Source organism: Acanthochromis polyacanthus, chromosome 13 (assembly GCF_021347895.1).
Source record: "Acanthochromis polyacanthus isolate Apoly-LR-REF ecotype Palm Island chromosome 13, KAUST_Apoly_ChrSc, whole genome shotgun sequence".
NCBI lineage: Eukaryota > Metazoa > Chordata > Actinopteri > Pomacentridae > Acanthochromis > Acanthochromis polyacanthus.
This window is the reverse complement of record NC_067125.1, coordinates 13,439,590-13,454,929: the sequence shown is the minus strand read 5'-3', so window position 1 is coordinate 13,454,929 and position 15,340 is coordinate 13,439,590. Positions and strand designations below refer to the sequence as shown.

General features: G+C 40.7%; 1 protein-coding gene across 2 annotated transcripts in view; it reads right to left on the bottom strand.

Annotated features, from left to right (window-relative positions):
* st3gal4 (ST3 beta-galactoside alpha-2,3-sialyltransferase 4) overlaps nt 1-14,249 on the bottom strand; it is a 31,639-nt gene extending 17,390 nt beyond the window's left edge. Inside the window, exons 1-4 of one of the 2 annotated variants that reach the window (XM_051957888.1) lie at nt 13,916-14,249; nt 5,821-5,888; nt 4,239-4,304; nt 261-342 (exon numbers count right to left, since the gene is read on the bottom strand). In XM_051957888.1, the coding sequence (XP_051813848.1) occupies nt 261-342; nt 4,239-4,260 (104 nt within the window). In that variant the 5' untranslated portion in view covers nt 4,261-4,304; nt 5,821-5,888; nt 13,916-14,249. Of the gene's footprint in view, nt 1-260; nt 343-4,238; nt 4,305-5,820; nt 5,889-13,866; nt 13,891-13,915 lie in introns of those variants that run through there. The other variant, XM_051957889.1, reaches the window with a different exon arrangement.
* Nucleotides 14,250-15,340: the final 1,091 nt, after the last annotated feature.

The following is a 15,340-nucleotide window of genomic DNA, read 5'->3' as shown; positions in this document are numbered from 1 at the left end:
CTATAAAACTGCAATGTGCCAGGAACTGGGTCCAGAAAACTCAAAATGTGCAAGAATGGGCATGAGTGAGGGCCTCCGTTGACCAGCAGCTCAGACCACTTGATGATCAAAATGTGGGTTGTCTTACTGACTTTGAGTGAATCAGCATTGTACAGACCTCAGGAGATTACTTCTTTACCAGAAATGGGCATTTCTGTGATTGTGTGACCTCAATACCAGAGCAATCAGAAAAGACTGAATGTCTGTGTTTGTGTAATTACCTCTGAAGTATGCCATTGGAACAGTAGTATGTGACGAAGGAGATGAAGAAGAGGAGAACTGGGAGAAGCCTAAGGCACCATGCTGCAGGACGGTGAACACACAAGAATTAAATATCAGGATCGTCGTTTTCACATGATGTACATTTCTGGCTTCACTTTACAAGTGATGCTTCAAGTTTTCTTAAGCTTTATGGACACTGATTAACCAAATAACAGAACATAACAGGGGGCTTTGAATCAACAAACAAAACCTTCTGCCATCCCATTTGAAGCAGGTGTGCAGCCCGTAACAGTGTGGGTACTGAAAAATGATACTGAAATGAATATTAACAGCTCTTCTGCAAATGCCACTTGCTATTTAGAGACAAACACACATGCTCACAGGAAACTGTCCACCAGAAATGGTCTCAACTTGAGAACAGAGTGAAACTCACAAATTAAGGAGAATCATTTGAATTTGAAACTGTGTAAATACCACTCTATCTATATGATTAGAATTCAAGCAAATCAGAGTGTAGAGTTAATGTGCACTGTAACCATTTGTGGTGTGAGCCTGCTTTAATTTTGACCAAAAGTGAGCGGCTGAGTGAGTTCTGGAAAAGCCCTGCTGAGGGGCCGCTTACACGAGGACGCTTGCAGGTAAAAACGTCAAAATATTTCAACAAAACACCCTATCGTTTATACGAGCACGGCGTTTTGGGGGCTTAAAAACGCAAAAATTTGAAACCGGCCTCCAGAGTGGAAAAGTTGAAAACTCTCCGCCGTTACGTTTCCGTCTAAACAGCAAAACGCAAAACTTTGCCGAGATCTGACCACGTCGCATACGCGATTACGTCACATACGTGCGCCGGTGCTTTGGTTTGCCAGCCGGTACAAGGAAGTAAACAAAGATGTGTGATTATTTCCATCCTTCGTACCTTCAAGCAACTCTGGCAGCTCTATGTACACTACAGGAGTCATACCAACAAACGTGCAGAATCTGTACAGATTCCATTCATGAACATTTACCGCGGCGGAGATCCGAAAAGGGAGATAGTACGCATGCGCGTAGACATGGCAGAGTTTTATTACAGCGCCACCCAGGCACACCATGGTGGGAAATTAGCAACAGCCAGATACTGGTTTAACATGACGTGGTTGGTAGATTTGCGGCACAAAATGCTAATTTACTATTGAATGAATCATATTTGGACATATCTGTCAGTGGCTTAAAAAGTTAATTTCACATCCTGGCACACACGTGTTCACACACACACACACAAGCTCACGCCTTGTCACGTCAACTAACAAGAACAGCACTGCGAGAGCGCAGTCCTCCACCAAGACAGGTGTGTGTTCTGCATGTGTACATACCGAATCGCATGACCTAAATATGTAGCTGGCAACGGGAATTGATGGGACTCAGAGACACCCCCACAATTTAATCAGTTGTTCCTTGTATCATTTCCGATACGTCCACAGTAGTAGATTTGTTGTAGGATCACAATGATGTGATCGTCAGCAGGCCGCTGAGGTAGCGTTCACTTGTTGCCATGGTTACCGTGCTGCTATGAGATGCTGTGCCGCTACCTCAATGGGAAATCCTTAACAAATCCATTGATCCAAACTTTAAGCCGTATCACTGCCGAAGTCTAATCACTTGGTCCTTGTGTCATTTCTGACCGACCCTGAAAACTTCATTTAAATCCCTGAGTCTGTTTTTGAGTGATGTTGGTAACAGAGGAAGGAGTCACACACACCGATCGTCACATAACTCCGCCGTGTTCTTAAGGGGAATAAATAATCTAATTTACCTTCATTCTTTCAGTGCTCTAACGGATCTGGATGCAACAGTTTCCATCATGGTGATTTATGTGGTCTGTTTTCTGATCATTTCAGCCGTTCTAATATGTTTCGTGTTTTTTTTAAGTGTATCAATTGATGATTTTTTTTTCTTTTTTGTATTCCATCACAGTATTGCACAGGTGTAAAACAGTTTAGCTCTGCTTTGGTGAAGAACATCAGTGAATTAACAGTTTATCACGGTCTTCAACAGTAATTTTTGTTGGTAAATGAGAGACATTAGTATCGCACATGTCTGCATCTTCAAACCATAAACAAGGAAGTGAATTCGGTGACGTACGTGCATTAGGTTTGTGCTGGGGACTGCTCTGATTGGTGGAACTCACGGGAGGCGGGCCAAAATTGCGGGAAAGTTGCGGTGATTGGACAAAATTGCAAGGCCGCGCAAAATTCGCGGAGATTGGTTGATTTCGCGTGATCGCAACATCGCGAATTCCTGGAGGGACTGAGTAACGAGATGTTGTGAACTCCTCCTCAACCAGTACATCTACACAAAGGCAGGAAGCATTAAAAGTAATGAACATCTAAAAGGACAGTTTAACTACGGGGGGAGTAAATCTTTCATTTTCTTTTTGAGGATTAGATAAGAAGATTAATGCCACATGTGATCACCCATTCAATATAAAGTTGCAGCTTTGCATGGACACTGGAAACAGAGGAATACAGGCAGCCTGGCTCAGTCCAAAGGTAAGAAAATCCATCTATCTGCTCCTGAAAGCTCACTTATTGTTAGACTATTGTAAATGTCAAAACAACAACTTGGAATTAGGTTAGATGCAACAATGTTTCTTGCCTGGGCACAATGACTTCTTGGCGTCTCAGCTGGTTGCCTAGCAACTTTGTAGCGATGACCAGAGATAAAAATGTTCAACTACTCGTTAAATGCCCAGCAACAAGAGCCTATGCCAACTACAAAGAAATCTAACAAAGACTGATATTCAGTAACAGATCAGATTTCCAAAATAACAGTGACCTAGAGAACAAATGCGAGCAGCTCTTCTGTCAAAAACAATCACTGAATCGCAAGTCTCTGTCTAAAGTATCAAGGCAAGGGCTCTTTTGTGAATTAAAAAAGAATCAAGAGTTGTTTTAATTACCACAATAAGCAGCATCGGCAGTATGGAGACCTGCAATTTTCTGCAAAGTACGAATATAGTCGGGATGATTGCCACTGTAGATTACAGCATGTTGACATGCTTTCCATTCTACAGTGACAGGGCTCCAGACTAAGCTTTCCACATAATTTGATTGCATTTCTTTTTTCAGTACAGGATGGTACTAATCAGTCTTGCATGCTGATGTTTGAAAGTTTACTCAGTCTTGGTATTTGCAAAATATTTTATTAAGAAAATGTAGACATTTTGTCAGCAGTCTTTCCTTGGAGGTTGCCTAATATTCCTCCTACAAACTGTGCACCGGATGGATTTACATTCAACATGTTCTATGTCACCAGTCTTTTTTTTTTGGGTCAAAGGGAGTTCCACTTTGTTCCCTTGTGTTATAGACAGCGTTTAACTTTCCCTTTATTGAGGAACTACTCTTCCCTGACTACGCATTTTCGAACTTAAACAGCGCACTTTTTCTTCCTCTCCGGCCTTGGCGATATCTCCCCGCCTGCACCTGCACTCTCATCCTCAGCTGTGTCAGGGCTGGGACCTCTCCTTGAATCTTTCTCTCCACCAGTCTCTTCCTATCTCTGCTCATTTTGTTTTTGTAAACAATCGGCCCTAAACCGCTTCATCTTTGGAACCCTAAAACGGCTAAATGGAGTGTTTCTCACATCAGGCTGGTGGGGAGAGGCTGAGTGAATCAGTGAACAGAAAGTACTACTTTAAACCACAATGGCTAACATGGTAACTACCCTTGCTAGCTTAAGGACCACACACACACTGGCATGAATGCAATAATGTGAAATTCCACTTCAAAAAATGGTTGCACATGCGAACATTTTGGATGTAGTCTGGAGTATCTTAAACTGGGATCTCAAGGTTAACACTGACATCATTCTGTGGCGTAATCTAATAGAAAACACTACTTGTTTCGATGTAATTGATACAATCACTATGTTTAAAAAAAAAAAATGTATCTGTCATCCGTAATCACCTCCCATGTTTTGTTTTCACAGCTAAAGCTTACTTTTAGTTGCCTTCTGGGACATCTTCACATGCTCCTTGGTCCTCTCATGTCCACACAGACCTCATCCTGGGCACAGAAAGGAGAAACACCTCCTTAAAAACAGCTCTATAAATAGCATCTTCTGCTTCTGAAAAGAGGATCTGAAACTAGAACAACTGGCAAATGAAATGCTCCTCAACTACTCTCACACAGAAATGCAAATAAGTTGAATTGGAAAGGCTTGCTTTTGAGGCTGAAGAGTGAATTTGGAATGTCATAGAAACAGAAGCAAAGAAGTTCAAACCAGAAGAGACAGAGGTTACAGCGCAATACAGAGAGAAGCTGAGAGAGAGGAGGGCAGCAGTTGAAGGCCGATCAGTTTAAGAGGATCATGTTGCACTGATACACAGACTGCTCCCTGAACTGAAGGATATCCTGCATCAGCTCCACACTGTGTGCCTGGTTCATGCTTTACAGAGTTCAGATTATGGCTCAGATCAGCTTAAAGGGCATTTAACTCTACACACATCTGACTATTTATTGCACAATGCATCTTATCCACAATCTCTCCTGTTCGTGACAAGCAGAGGCCTCCAAAAAGGGCTGCACTAAGTATGCCTGACGCTGCTTTGGAACCAACACATCACTGAAAATCAATAGTAAGCTGAAGGAGTGCACAGCTGAATGTCAATTTGGAGAAATGTGTTCATGCGCTTGCTACATTGCAACAACAGTAATGTGATACTGCTGTAAATCTATTAGCAACTCATGCTCGTCCAAACTTGGAGACAGTGAGACCGCATGATCGATTAACACCACCACAGGGATGTTCTGCACATTTTACTCTGCAAAAATTATGGACAGTGCAGCCCCTGCCTGTAAAACTAAATAGTCATTTCACAACATAAAATGCGGTATGACACTGTAGCTTCTCCGAGTTATAATGGAGTGGGTGTGCTTTCATCCTCAGCAGGATATGAGGCCGGGCTGTGTTTGTTTCCGAAGTTATTGTTTAGGAAATGACGAAAACGCAGAAGAATGCGGACAGGAGCAAACTTCAAATGTATCCGTTTGTCTTGTACAAAACAAGATAGATGATTTCTCTTCATTGTCTCTGTTGTGCTGCACAGGGTCCACATGGTATCTGGATTCAGTGTTGTGCTGAGCTGCGGGGCCTTAGTTGTGCTCAGTGTGTTGATTAACCCATTCTTCAGCTGACAGGCGGTCTAGTAATTGCTTCAAACACATTGTCAAACATTCTCTAGTCCCAGCCTTAGATGTGAGGATATGCTGCTATTCTCAGCTGAATAACTTTGGGTTCTGGGCTGCTGGTCAGACCAAACAAACAGTCCAAACACGTCACTCTGTGCTGTGGGAATTATTAATGGCCATTTTCACATTTTACACACTGCCAATTAATTTCATCTTTGATTTAATTAAAAAAAAGCAAAACAATGCTTACTAAAATAATGATACGTGCGGCTAATCATCTTCCAATTCTTAAAATGCTGCTGTTACAAATTACCGGATCCAATTAGAACAGATTCCCCTAACAGACTTTATGATTATCACATGGCTAAATACTCATCTCACATCATCTCACCTTTTCCCTCTTTCATTTCAGAAGATTGTATCCACAGTGGTTTAGATATAATGGGTGCAGGCTTCTCCCTGTAGTAAAAAACAAACACACCAACATAAATCAGACATTAAAGCAGCTGCAGAATATCTGCACAGTTAAAATGTTATTCTCCTTGTTTGTCACTTGTCTCTGCACCTAATGAGGGACATAATGTAAAATGGCACTGGATGCAGTTCATTGTTTAATGGAAGTAGGTTCTGGGATGCAGCGGAGCCACATCATTAAATGATACACTGCCCATTAAAATGCACATACTAACTGTACGCTATCTTTAGATAAAGTTTCAGATGTCAGTCGCCCTTCTTTCTGCTTTCGTCTTATGGAATATATCTTATTTAATATACAAGAATGACACACATAAGCTGTTTTCCAGCTTCTAAGATATGGAAATGTGCTGCTTTCTCTGCTCTTTGAATATATTTGGGGTGTGAACAATGGGATTGTATATGGGTGATGCATTTGCCATTTTTTGTCAGATTTTATGGACAGAACAAGTCTAAGGAGTCTAAGAAAACCACATAAGTAACTTAATATACGCTATCGTTCAAAGGTTTGGGGTCACCCGGACCATTTCATGTTTACCTTGAAAACTCACACTTTTTTCATGTGCTAACATAATTCACAAGGGTTTTCTAATCATCAATTAGCCTTTCAACACCATTAGCTAGCACAATGTAGCATTAGAACACAGGAGTGACGGTTGCTGGAAATGTTCCTCTGTACTCCTATGTGGATATTTCATTAAATCAGCTGTTCCAGCTAGAATGGTCATTACCACATTAACAAACTTCTATGCTAGATTTCTGATTCATTTAATGTTATCTTTATTGAAAATAACCCCAAACTTTTGAACGGTAATGTTTATACTAATGAAAATAATCGCATGCAGCCCAACATGTAACCCATTAACATCCATTTTAAATCACTGCATCACCCCCAGCCTGCTCTTTTCCGGCCTCTTGAAGATGAAGCAGCCTACAACAGCTGGCATACTGCAGTTCCCAGGACCATAAAGCACAAAAAGCACAAAGTTCTCCTCAACAAACACCGCAGGCAACACTAGAGCAGAGCAGCACAATAGCTGAGATACAGTTTGTGGGAATAGAGGGATGGAAGGAAGGAGGTGTGTCAGACTGGATGGATGACTGACACGGCAAAAAGTCCTCAAGTTGTTACAGACCAACAGAGCAGAGGCAGAGCACGATTTAGCCCCGTCAGACGTGCCACCACACATGTTCTCAAAGCATTGCTGCGAGCCTAACCGTGGATCACGAAAGAAATGTAGACAGACCACTTAAAGAGCTCAGCAACACACTGTAGTGATTAAAGATGAGTCAGGCAGCTACCACGAATAAACGTAGTGGAAGTAATTCTGCAAAGGCACTCCATGGGAAATTTGTTGTCAGTGATTTATCGATTAAAGCTGCATCCTTCCAAATTCCCAAGAAAGGTGAAAGCTGAGAAGGCCAAGACTGAATGTACTTAGCATTAATGGAGACTTAAGCTAATGTCAATCATTCGAGACAAATATTTATGTTGACATACTTTGAAGTTATATGTGGTTTTTCAAGGTATTTTACTCTCATTTTGAGTAAAAATATAAACAAAAATCCCTGTTCATTGACATTAATCAATACTGCCTATGAATGAATGCATTGATGTTGTGTCGTGTTTACTTGGGTTGCTGTGAGAACATGTCTTCAACACCAACACACAGACACCACCATGATGTCACTGTGCCATTAATCATCTCTGAACACAAGGCCACACAGATTTACGGTGCAGTTTACTGGGTCAATTGTGAATGGGTAATGTCCTTGCAACAGGGTCCGCTCGGACAAATGATGAGTCAAAATGACCTTTCCTCTGAAAGCCTTCTCCACCTACCAGCTGATATCTCTGAACCACAGACACGGCTGGCAAAGGAATATCACATGTGCTTTCTGCTCACAATAGAAAATCACCTCTAAAACACATAATCCCGGAACTTAATCAGTCAGAAGCACTAAATCCGGTGCCCATTTGTAACATTTTTTTTGCACTTACAGAGAAAAGCTTTCAAAGAAATTGCAGGCTTTAATGAACCTCCTTTTTCCTTCCTGAAAGCATCTGCATGGGGAAATGTGCCTTCAGGGAGCTACAGTGTGTGGAATGTACAGTAGATGAGACCTGCTGGGTTTTGTGGCAGTCATGGTGAGGGCAATTTAGGTTCTGGGATGTGGTTTGTTCTCAATATCCTGATGTTCTTTGTCAATTTCCACACTCCTCCAGATTGCAGACTGCTTCAATAGTGAAAGATTTTATCGTGAATTCAGGCTGCATCTCTCAACACTTCCACAGGCAGACACAAGCGGACCAACCACTTGACTGTTTTTGATTTTACTCAATATGCAAGTCTGTCTTCCTGCTATTCATAAACATGTATACTGTTTATGGACATTGGTACCTATGGTGTCATTATATAGTCTGGCTTGTGGAAGCAAGCAAGCAGTCTAAAGAGTTACCTAAATGTAGGCTAATGTATATATGGTTGAATCAGATAAATGAAGGAATAAGTGAAAAATAATAAACAGTTCAAAAAGTCTGCACATTTTTGAACTAGTTACCTAAAAAAAAAAATAGTACCAGTACATTTAATGGATGACTTCTTAAATAACTTGGATAAATTGTTCACGTAGTGAGCTAAAAGTAAAATTAACACTTCAAAAAGCAAAATGTCATTTGCTAATGGTTGAAATAGCTAGCTAAATGAATGGTTGAAGTAATTAATGGATGAGTGGTTGAAGTAGCTAAGAAAAATGGTTGACATCCATCCATTCATTCTCTATACACCGCTTTATCTTCATTAGGGTCGCAGGGGGGCTGGAGCCTATCTCAGCTGACTCAGGCAAAGGCAGGGACACCCTGGACAGGTCGCCAGTCTGTCATAGGGCTACATATACAGACGAACAATCACTCTCGCATTCACACCTACGGGCAATTTTAGAGTAATCAATTAACCTCAGCATATTTTTGGACTGTGGGAGGAAGCCGGAGTACCCGGAGAAAACCCACGCATGCCACAGGGAGAACATGCAAACTCCATGCAGAAAGATCCCAGGCTCAGGCCGGGACTCGAACCAGGATCTTCTTGCTACAAGGCGAAAGTAATGGTTGACATGTTTAGCTAAATAGTTAACCGTTCACAAAAATTAAATTGTTCAGAGAGACTGTTCAAGATTTCACTAACGAAATGGTTGGACTAGCTAAACATAACAATAAATGACTAAAATGTAATGAATAAAAAATGAAATAGCTAAATCTAATATTTGCTTAAAATATCTTGGATAAATGTTTCAAGCAGTGAGTTAAACAATGATTTATCAACTCAAATAGTAAAATGCCACTTGCTAATGGTTCAAATAGTTAGCTCAATAAATGGTTGAAATAGTTAGCCAAGACAAATAAGTGGTTGAAGAAGCTTACATAAAAGGTTGACATATTTAGATAAATAGTAAATGACAAATCACAGTTAGCCAAAAGTAATGGATAAGTGGTTGAAGAAGCTAAGATAAATGGCCGACGTGTTTAGCTAAAAGTAACAGACACGTAAATATATACCGGTAGTTGAACTAGCTGGACATTAAATAAAAGACTGAAAAGTTATGGATAAACAACTGAAACAGCTGAATCTAATATTTATTTAAAATTGCTTGGACCAAGAATTTAAGTAGTGAATGAAAATAATGAATTGTCAGTTCAAATAGTGCAATGCCACCAACAAGTCACTCTCACATAAATGGTTGTAGTTAGCCAAAGAAATGGATAAATGCTTGAGTTAGCTAAGATAATACTGGAGGTGTCAGCTAAAAGTAATTATCAGTTCAAGCTATTTTCAAAATGTTCACCAAATTAGTGAAATATTTTTGCTCAGTAAATGGCAGGAATAGCAGAAGGAAATGATTAAACAGTTCAAATGCAACGGATAAATAACTGAAATAGATTAAAACAAATCAACATCTAAAGCATTACTTTTTTACCCTCCAAACCTACACAGCAGTCTCACTGCCAATAACCTCGGTCCATTATCCACCAACATGACGCTCATTGCCAGAAACCTCGCCTTTATTTGACCCAGATCTCAGTTTCACTCCCCATATCAAAAAAGTCGTCTAGTCTTGTTTCCTTCAAATCACAATAATCTCAAAGATGAAGTCGATGCTCACATATCCAGACCTGGAAAAACGTGTTCATACAATCATCCTCTCCCATCTTGACTTTTAACTCCCTCCTTTCTGGCGTTCCTGAAAAGCTCCTCTGTCGCCTTCAATTTGTCCAAAACACAGCAGCTCGGCTTCTTATCGGTTTTAACAAACAACATCACACACCCATTCTGGCTCCCTGTTCATTTTAGAATAGATTTTAAGATTTTACTGATCACTTTTAAAGCTTGCCAGGGTCTCACTCCAAGCTACATTTATGATCTGTTGATCCCATAGGAGTCTCAGGTGGATCCCTTCTGGTCACTGCTTGTATGTGAGGTTTACTTTTAGCTTCATTTAGTTTTACTGTTCTATTTTGTATTGTGCCCTGTTTATCTTAGATGTTCTCCCTTGTTTTGCTTTACTTTTAGCTGCCTGGTTCTTTGGTGAGATGTCATCTCTCTACTTCTTTAATTCTCTAATTTTTTTATTTTTAATTTCTAACTTTAACCTTCAATCTAATTATTTCGTTTTTAAACTGCCTTTGTTTGTTTTGATTGCTAATCTAGCTCGTTATTTATTTATTTTATGATCATTTATACAATTTTTGGAGTAATAGTATCTGTTTTGTTCTCTGTTCTATTTCTCATTATGGGTAATGATTTCCTTGCAATATGAGGAAACATTTGCTTCACAGCAAGTTCATTAAGGTCACATGTCAGCTCATGCTATCAAATCAAATCAAATCTTCATACAACTTTCTTAGCCAGCAGTATATGATTCATACTGTGATTCACATTCTTAATGATGGCAACAGGGCACCATGCTAAAATGAATGTTAAAATTAAATAAGCTATGGGTCTTGAGATGAAATGAGACGGAAGAGCTAACTAAAAATTTATATGTTATCATCTTGGCAAACAGTGCAGTTGTACAGTCATAAAAATAACCATGTAGTATTGCGTGTCTGTGTGTGGCACTTCCTTGCACACACACAGACTGGTGAGTCAGTAATCAGTCCTCCTCACTTCTTAGGAAATCGGTGTGGTCTTTACTTACGTTGGAGAGAAAGTTTGCTTAAGTCGCAGCTTTGGCATGAACTGACCATTTCAAGTTGGCCATCGAAGCCTTTTCAAACATAGTAAACAGAGGCAGTGTGTCACAATTGAATGGAAAGAACAAGTAAGGAAGCATCTGATTACAATAAGAACTGGTGCAGTAAAAAGGCTGATAGCTGCTCTCAGTGGCCAGATTTCCTTGTGGAAGGCTGTTTGATAAGGTTTGAGTTGTAGTAAAAAGCCTCATTTGGTTATAGGGCTGACCTAGAGATGGTGTGCTGTGTTTGGGGAGGACAATCTGGGAGGTCTAATCTGAGTGTTCTGCAGTGAGAGAAAATGAAAATAAAAGTGAACCTCCCCAAAAAAAGACTAAATTTCCTTCTTGATTGTGAACACCTACTACTTCTTATTAGAATAACCATTATTTACCACAGTGGTTCTCAACCCTGTTCCTCAGGACCCCATGTCCTGCATGTTTTAGATGCTTCCCTGCTCCAACACACCTGACTCAAATGATCAGCTCGTCATCAGGCTTCTGCAGAGGCTTGCTGACGAGCTGATCATTTGAATCAGGTGTGTTGGAGCAGGGAAGCATCTAAAACATGCAGGACATGGGATCCTGAGGAACAGGGTTGAGAACCACTGCTTTACCATATATAACTGGCTGGAATGATCCATTTGGGGAGGCAGAAGTCAAAATCTGATGTAAATAGCTTCACTGCTTCTGACAGCCCCAATCGCTACCACCTCTCTTGTTTACAGAAACAAATTAAGCAGATTTATTTAGGAACAAGCACCAAGTGAGCTCATTATAAACTTTAACAACACACTCGTTTCACAAAGGACTCTTCTACAAAACAGGGCCCTGGGGTTAGCTGCTTCCGTCACTTTAAGTTGATGTTTTAATTGAGTTGTGTTGTGCATATTCCCATTCAAATTTACAAATGACCACAAGCCAGCTGTCTACTTTAGCCCAGTTATATTCCGGCTGTACAAATATTCTGTCCTGTCATGGAGATAAACTGGCCTAATTCACTGACAATAATTTGTTTTGAAAAATCTGCGCAAACCCCCTCTAGGGCTCATGGACACCAGTGGGCTTTCACTACAATGACCGGAGCGCCACAGTCAGAGCATGATCGCGTTTGCCTGATATGGAGGTTTCGAGGGCGGATGTGTATTCATCATGTTGTTCAAGCCAGACTAACTGATTCAAGCAGGAATGAGTCACTCCTGCAAAAAAAAAAAAGGGGGCATATCATGTGTTTCAGCTGATTTGCTACAAGTTGCCATGTGCTAAATATCTCTAAGCCCCATTAAATCCAACATCTGTGGTGGAAAATAAATAAACAAAAGTCTCTTTAACGTAGCCTCTGCGACACCTCCTAATAACCTGAAGGCAGGTTATGTCCTTGGGGAATTCCTATTCATCGTGACACACCATTATAACAAAGAGCCCACACAAACAAGAAGACAGGGAAAGAAAAAAAAATCAGAAAGGAAATGTAGCGGTGCCAATGGATCAGTAATCCATATAATTCTCACTAATCCCAAACCGCTGTATAATAAACCTTCTGACACAACTGCACTCCACATTTCTCCATGCAGTTTGAACACAGTCAGTTTACTATGCCTCATGCCATGACAGCAAACATCCCAGACCACAGCATATTTCTGAAACTTCTTACAGTCCACCACACCTCTCACAAAAAAGGTTGAACTTTTTTTCTATAGTGTCTTTTATGGTGTGAAAAACGCTGTCCTGATCCAGCTGCGAAGATCAGCGGCACAGAGCCAGGCAGGAACGAGGATCTCATCACAGTAGAGCCCCTTAACAGGAAGAATGATGTACAGCAGAAAGACTTTTTCAGCTGATCTTATCATTTCAAATAATTTCCGTTTTCTTCAGGTTAAGTGCTCTTAAATGAGCATCTATTCTTGGTGGGTTGTCGTATATTGTTCAGTCTGCTGCTGCACAGAAGTGGTTCATCACCTTAATACCTGCAGAAACCAGTCTGATTGAATTTGCCAGCATATTGATGTGTTCAGCACAGCCATTAGTTGAGCTTTTTTTTTCCTTCTCAGTCAGCCTGCAGTGGACTTATTCAAGGACAAGTGCTTCGCAGCAGAGGCACTGCTGCAGAGAGAAAACGGGATCAGCCAACTAATTTTCTCCAAGTTGCCACCCAAAAATAATAGAAATCATCAAAAAGAATGGAACATTAAAAAACTCTGTTGCAACTCTGCTGTTGAACAACGCAGCTGAAGTGTACCATTTTAAATGCAATGTCAAAATTTGCAGCCACAATCAACATGGGCATGAAAAGAACCAATTCAATCCCATTTCCTGATGAAAACAATAAGTTAATGTAACAATGCCAAGGCAGCTCCTCAGTTCCCCGGTCTGTCAGAGCCTGATTGAGCTGCTGAGATTCCATTTACACCAGGAGTCTGGTGGCACACTGCCAGACTAACTTATTTTCAGCTTCAACTTAATGTCACTGATCACAGGGCGCATAACAGCTGTCTGGGGTTAAAAAAAAAATCACTAATTCGCCTCACCACGCTGCACAAAATCCCCCCTTGTCTTTGCCATGCCATCTCCTGCCCATCTAACCACAGGAAACCAACTAAAACCACTGACAAGCACGCTCAAATCAAAGAGTCCAGCAGCCAAATTAAATATGACATCTTGTGATCCAATGAGGCCAGTTACACAGATCAGATCAGTGTTGTTTAATGCGTCCCAACAAGCGTATAAAACTCACCAACACGCAGTGGCCACTTTCTGCGTGCTCGAAAACGAGGCTTACTTACCGACAGCCTGCCCGGACAGACGAGGTTTATCCCGTGGGGCGACCTTGTTGTACTGTAAAGTGATGTTGCAACCAAGTTCACGTTGCTTTTGGTGACATCCGCTGCGTGGGAAAAACGAGAAATCTGTCCGCAGCGCGCACACACACACGGGTAAGAAGCAGTGATGTGATGACGGCATCAAAGCTCATCCCTCTGAACAATGTACGAAACGTCCGCGCAAATCACATGGTGGTGGTTTACTGTCGGGCTCACTGGGTATTGGCTCTCGCATGCAGATAGCGGTTTACATGAACGCTTTTTCTCCGTTACAGCGCGTTCCTTTTCCTCTCTGGCGCAGGGACGCATGCGCACGTCGCTGCGCGCACTGGGTCGCTGGAGAGGAGAGATCCAAATTCCATGAGTGCAACAAAAAAAGGAAAAAAGAAAAAGGGACAAGTCGAAACTTGATGGTGCTGCTATAGAAGTACGCAGGGATATCGACCTGCTGCATGTGATCTCCGGCTCACTGTGAATGTTTGTCCTGTGGCCGTGTCAATCCGCCTCAAACTGGACTTTTATCCCAGAGGGAAGAACATCTGGAAAGTCTTTTCTGCTGGCTGTGAGTTAAAAACAACAACAAAAAAACAACCTCTGAATGCAACAGATAACAGAGGGAAAGCAGAGGAAATGCAGTGCTTAAAATGGAGCTCAGTTCTTTCATTATGACTGATGAGAGTGAACAGAGGTTACAAGTCAAGCATAAAAAATGTGTATATAAAAAAATACTATTTTGAACGTTGTTCTTGTATTAATTTGCATTTCTATTGGCTCTGCAGGTGGCCACTTAGTGTGACCGGGAACACCTGTGGCCTGTGGATTTTAGTGGTTTGATTTTTTTTTTTATTTTTTTTTTTGGTGTCGCTTCAGTTAATTATTATAATCAGATTGTATTTTTTCACACACCTACACCACTGATTTTACTGATATTTTATGCTTATTTAATTTGACTTCAGGAAAAAAAAATCATTTTTATGCTAGTTCTCTTGCATCTTCCTGTTTTTTTTTGTGTGTGTGTGTGGCCACAAGCAAGTGATATCAATATATAGTTCTCGCTACAGTTCTCATTATGCATCAATGTGTAACTTTCTCTTCAAATTTGTGGCTTTTAAAAGTGGGTTTATATTCAAGTATTCATGAGCAGCTATACTGTGTTTGAATATATGAAGCTTCAAAGCATGCTAAGGGCCAACGAAAGTTGTCTGAAAAAACAAGCAAAATTAAAAGTATGAATAATGCCTCTTGAATACAGTGGAGTTGAAACAGGAAGTAGCATAACGGACATTATTCCGATAAAGCACAAGTGCCTAAAAGTAATAGTTCAGTTTCTGACTGTGAACAAGATCAATTGCAGCTTCTTTTGTCTCTTATAAAAAATGAATAAATCCA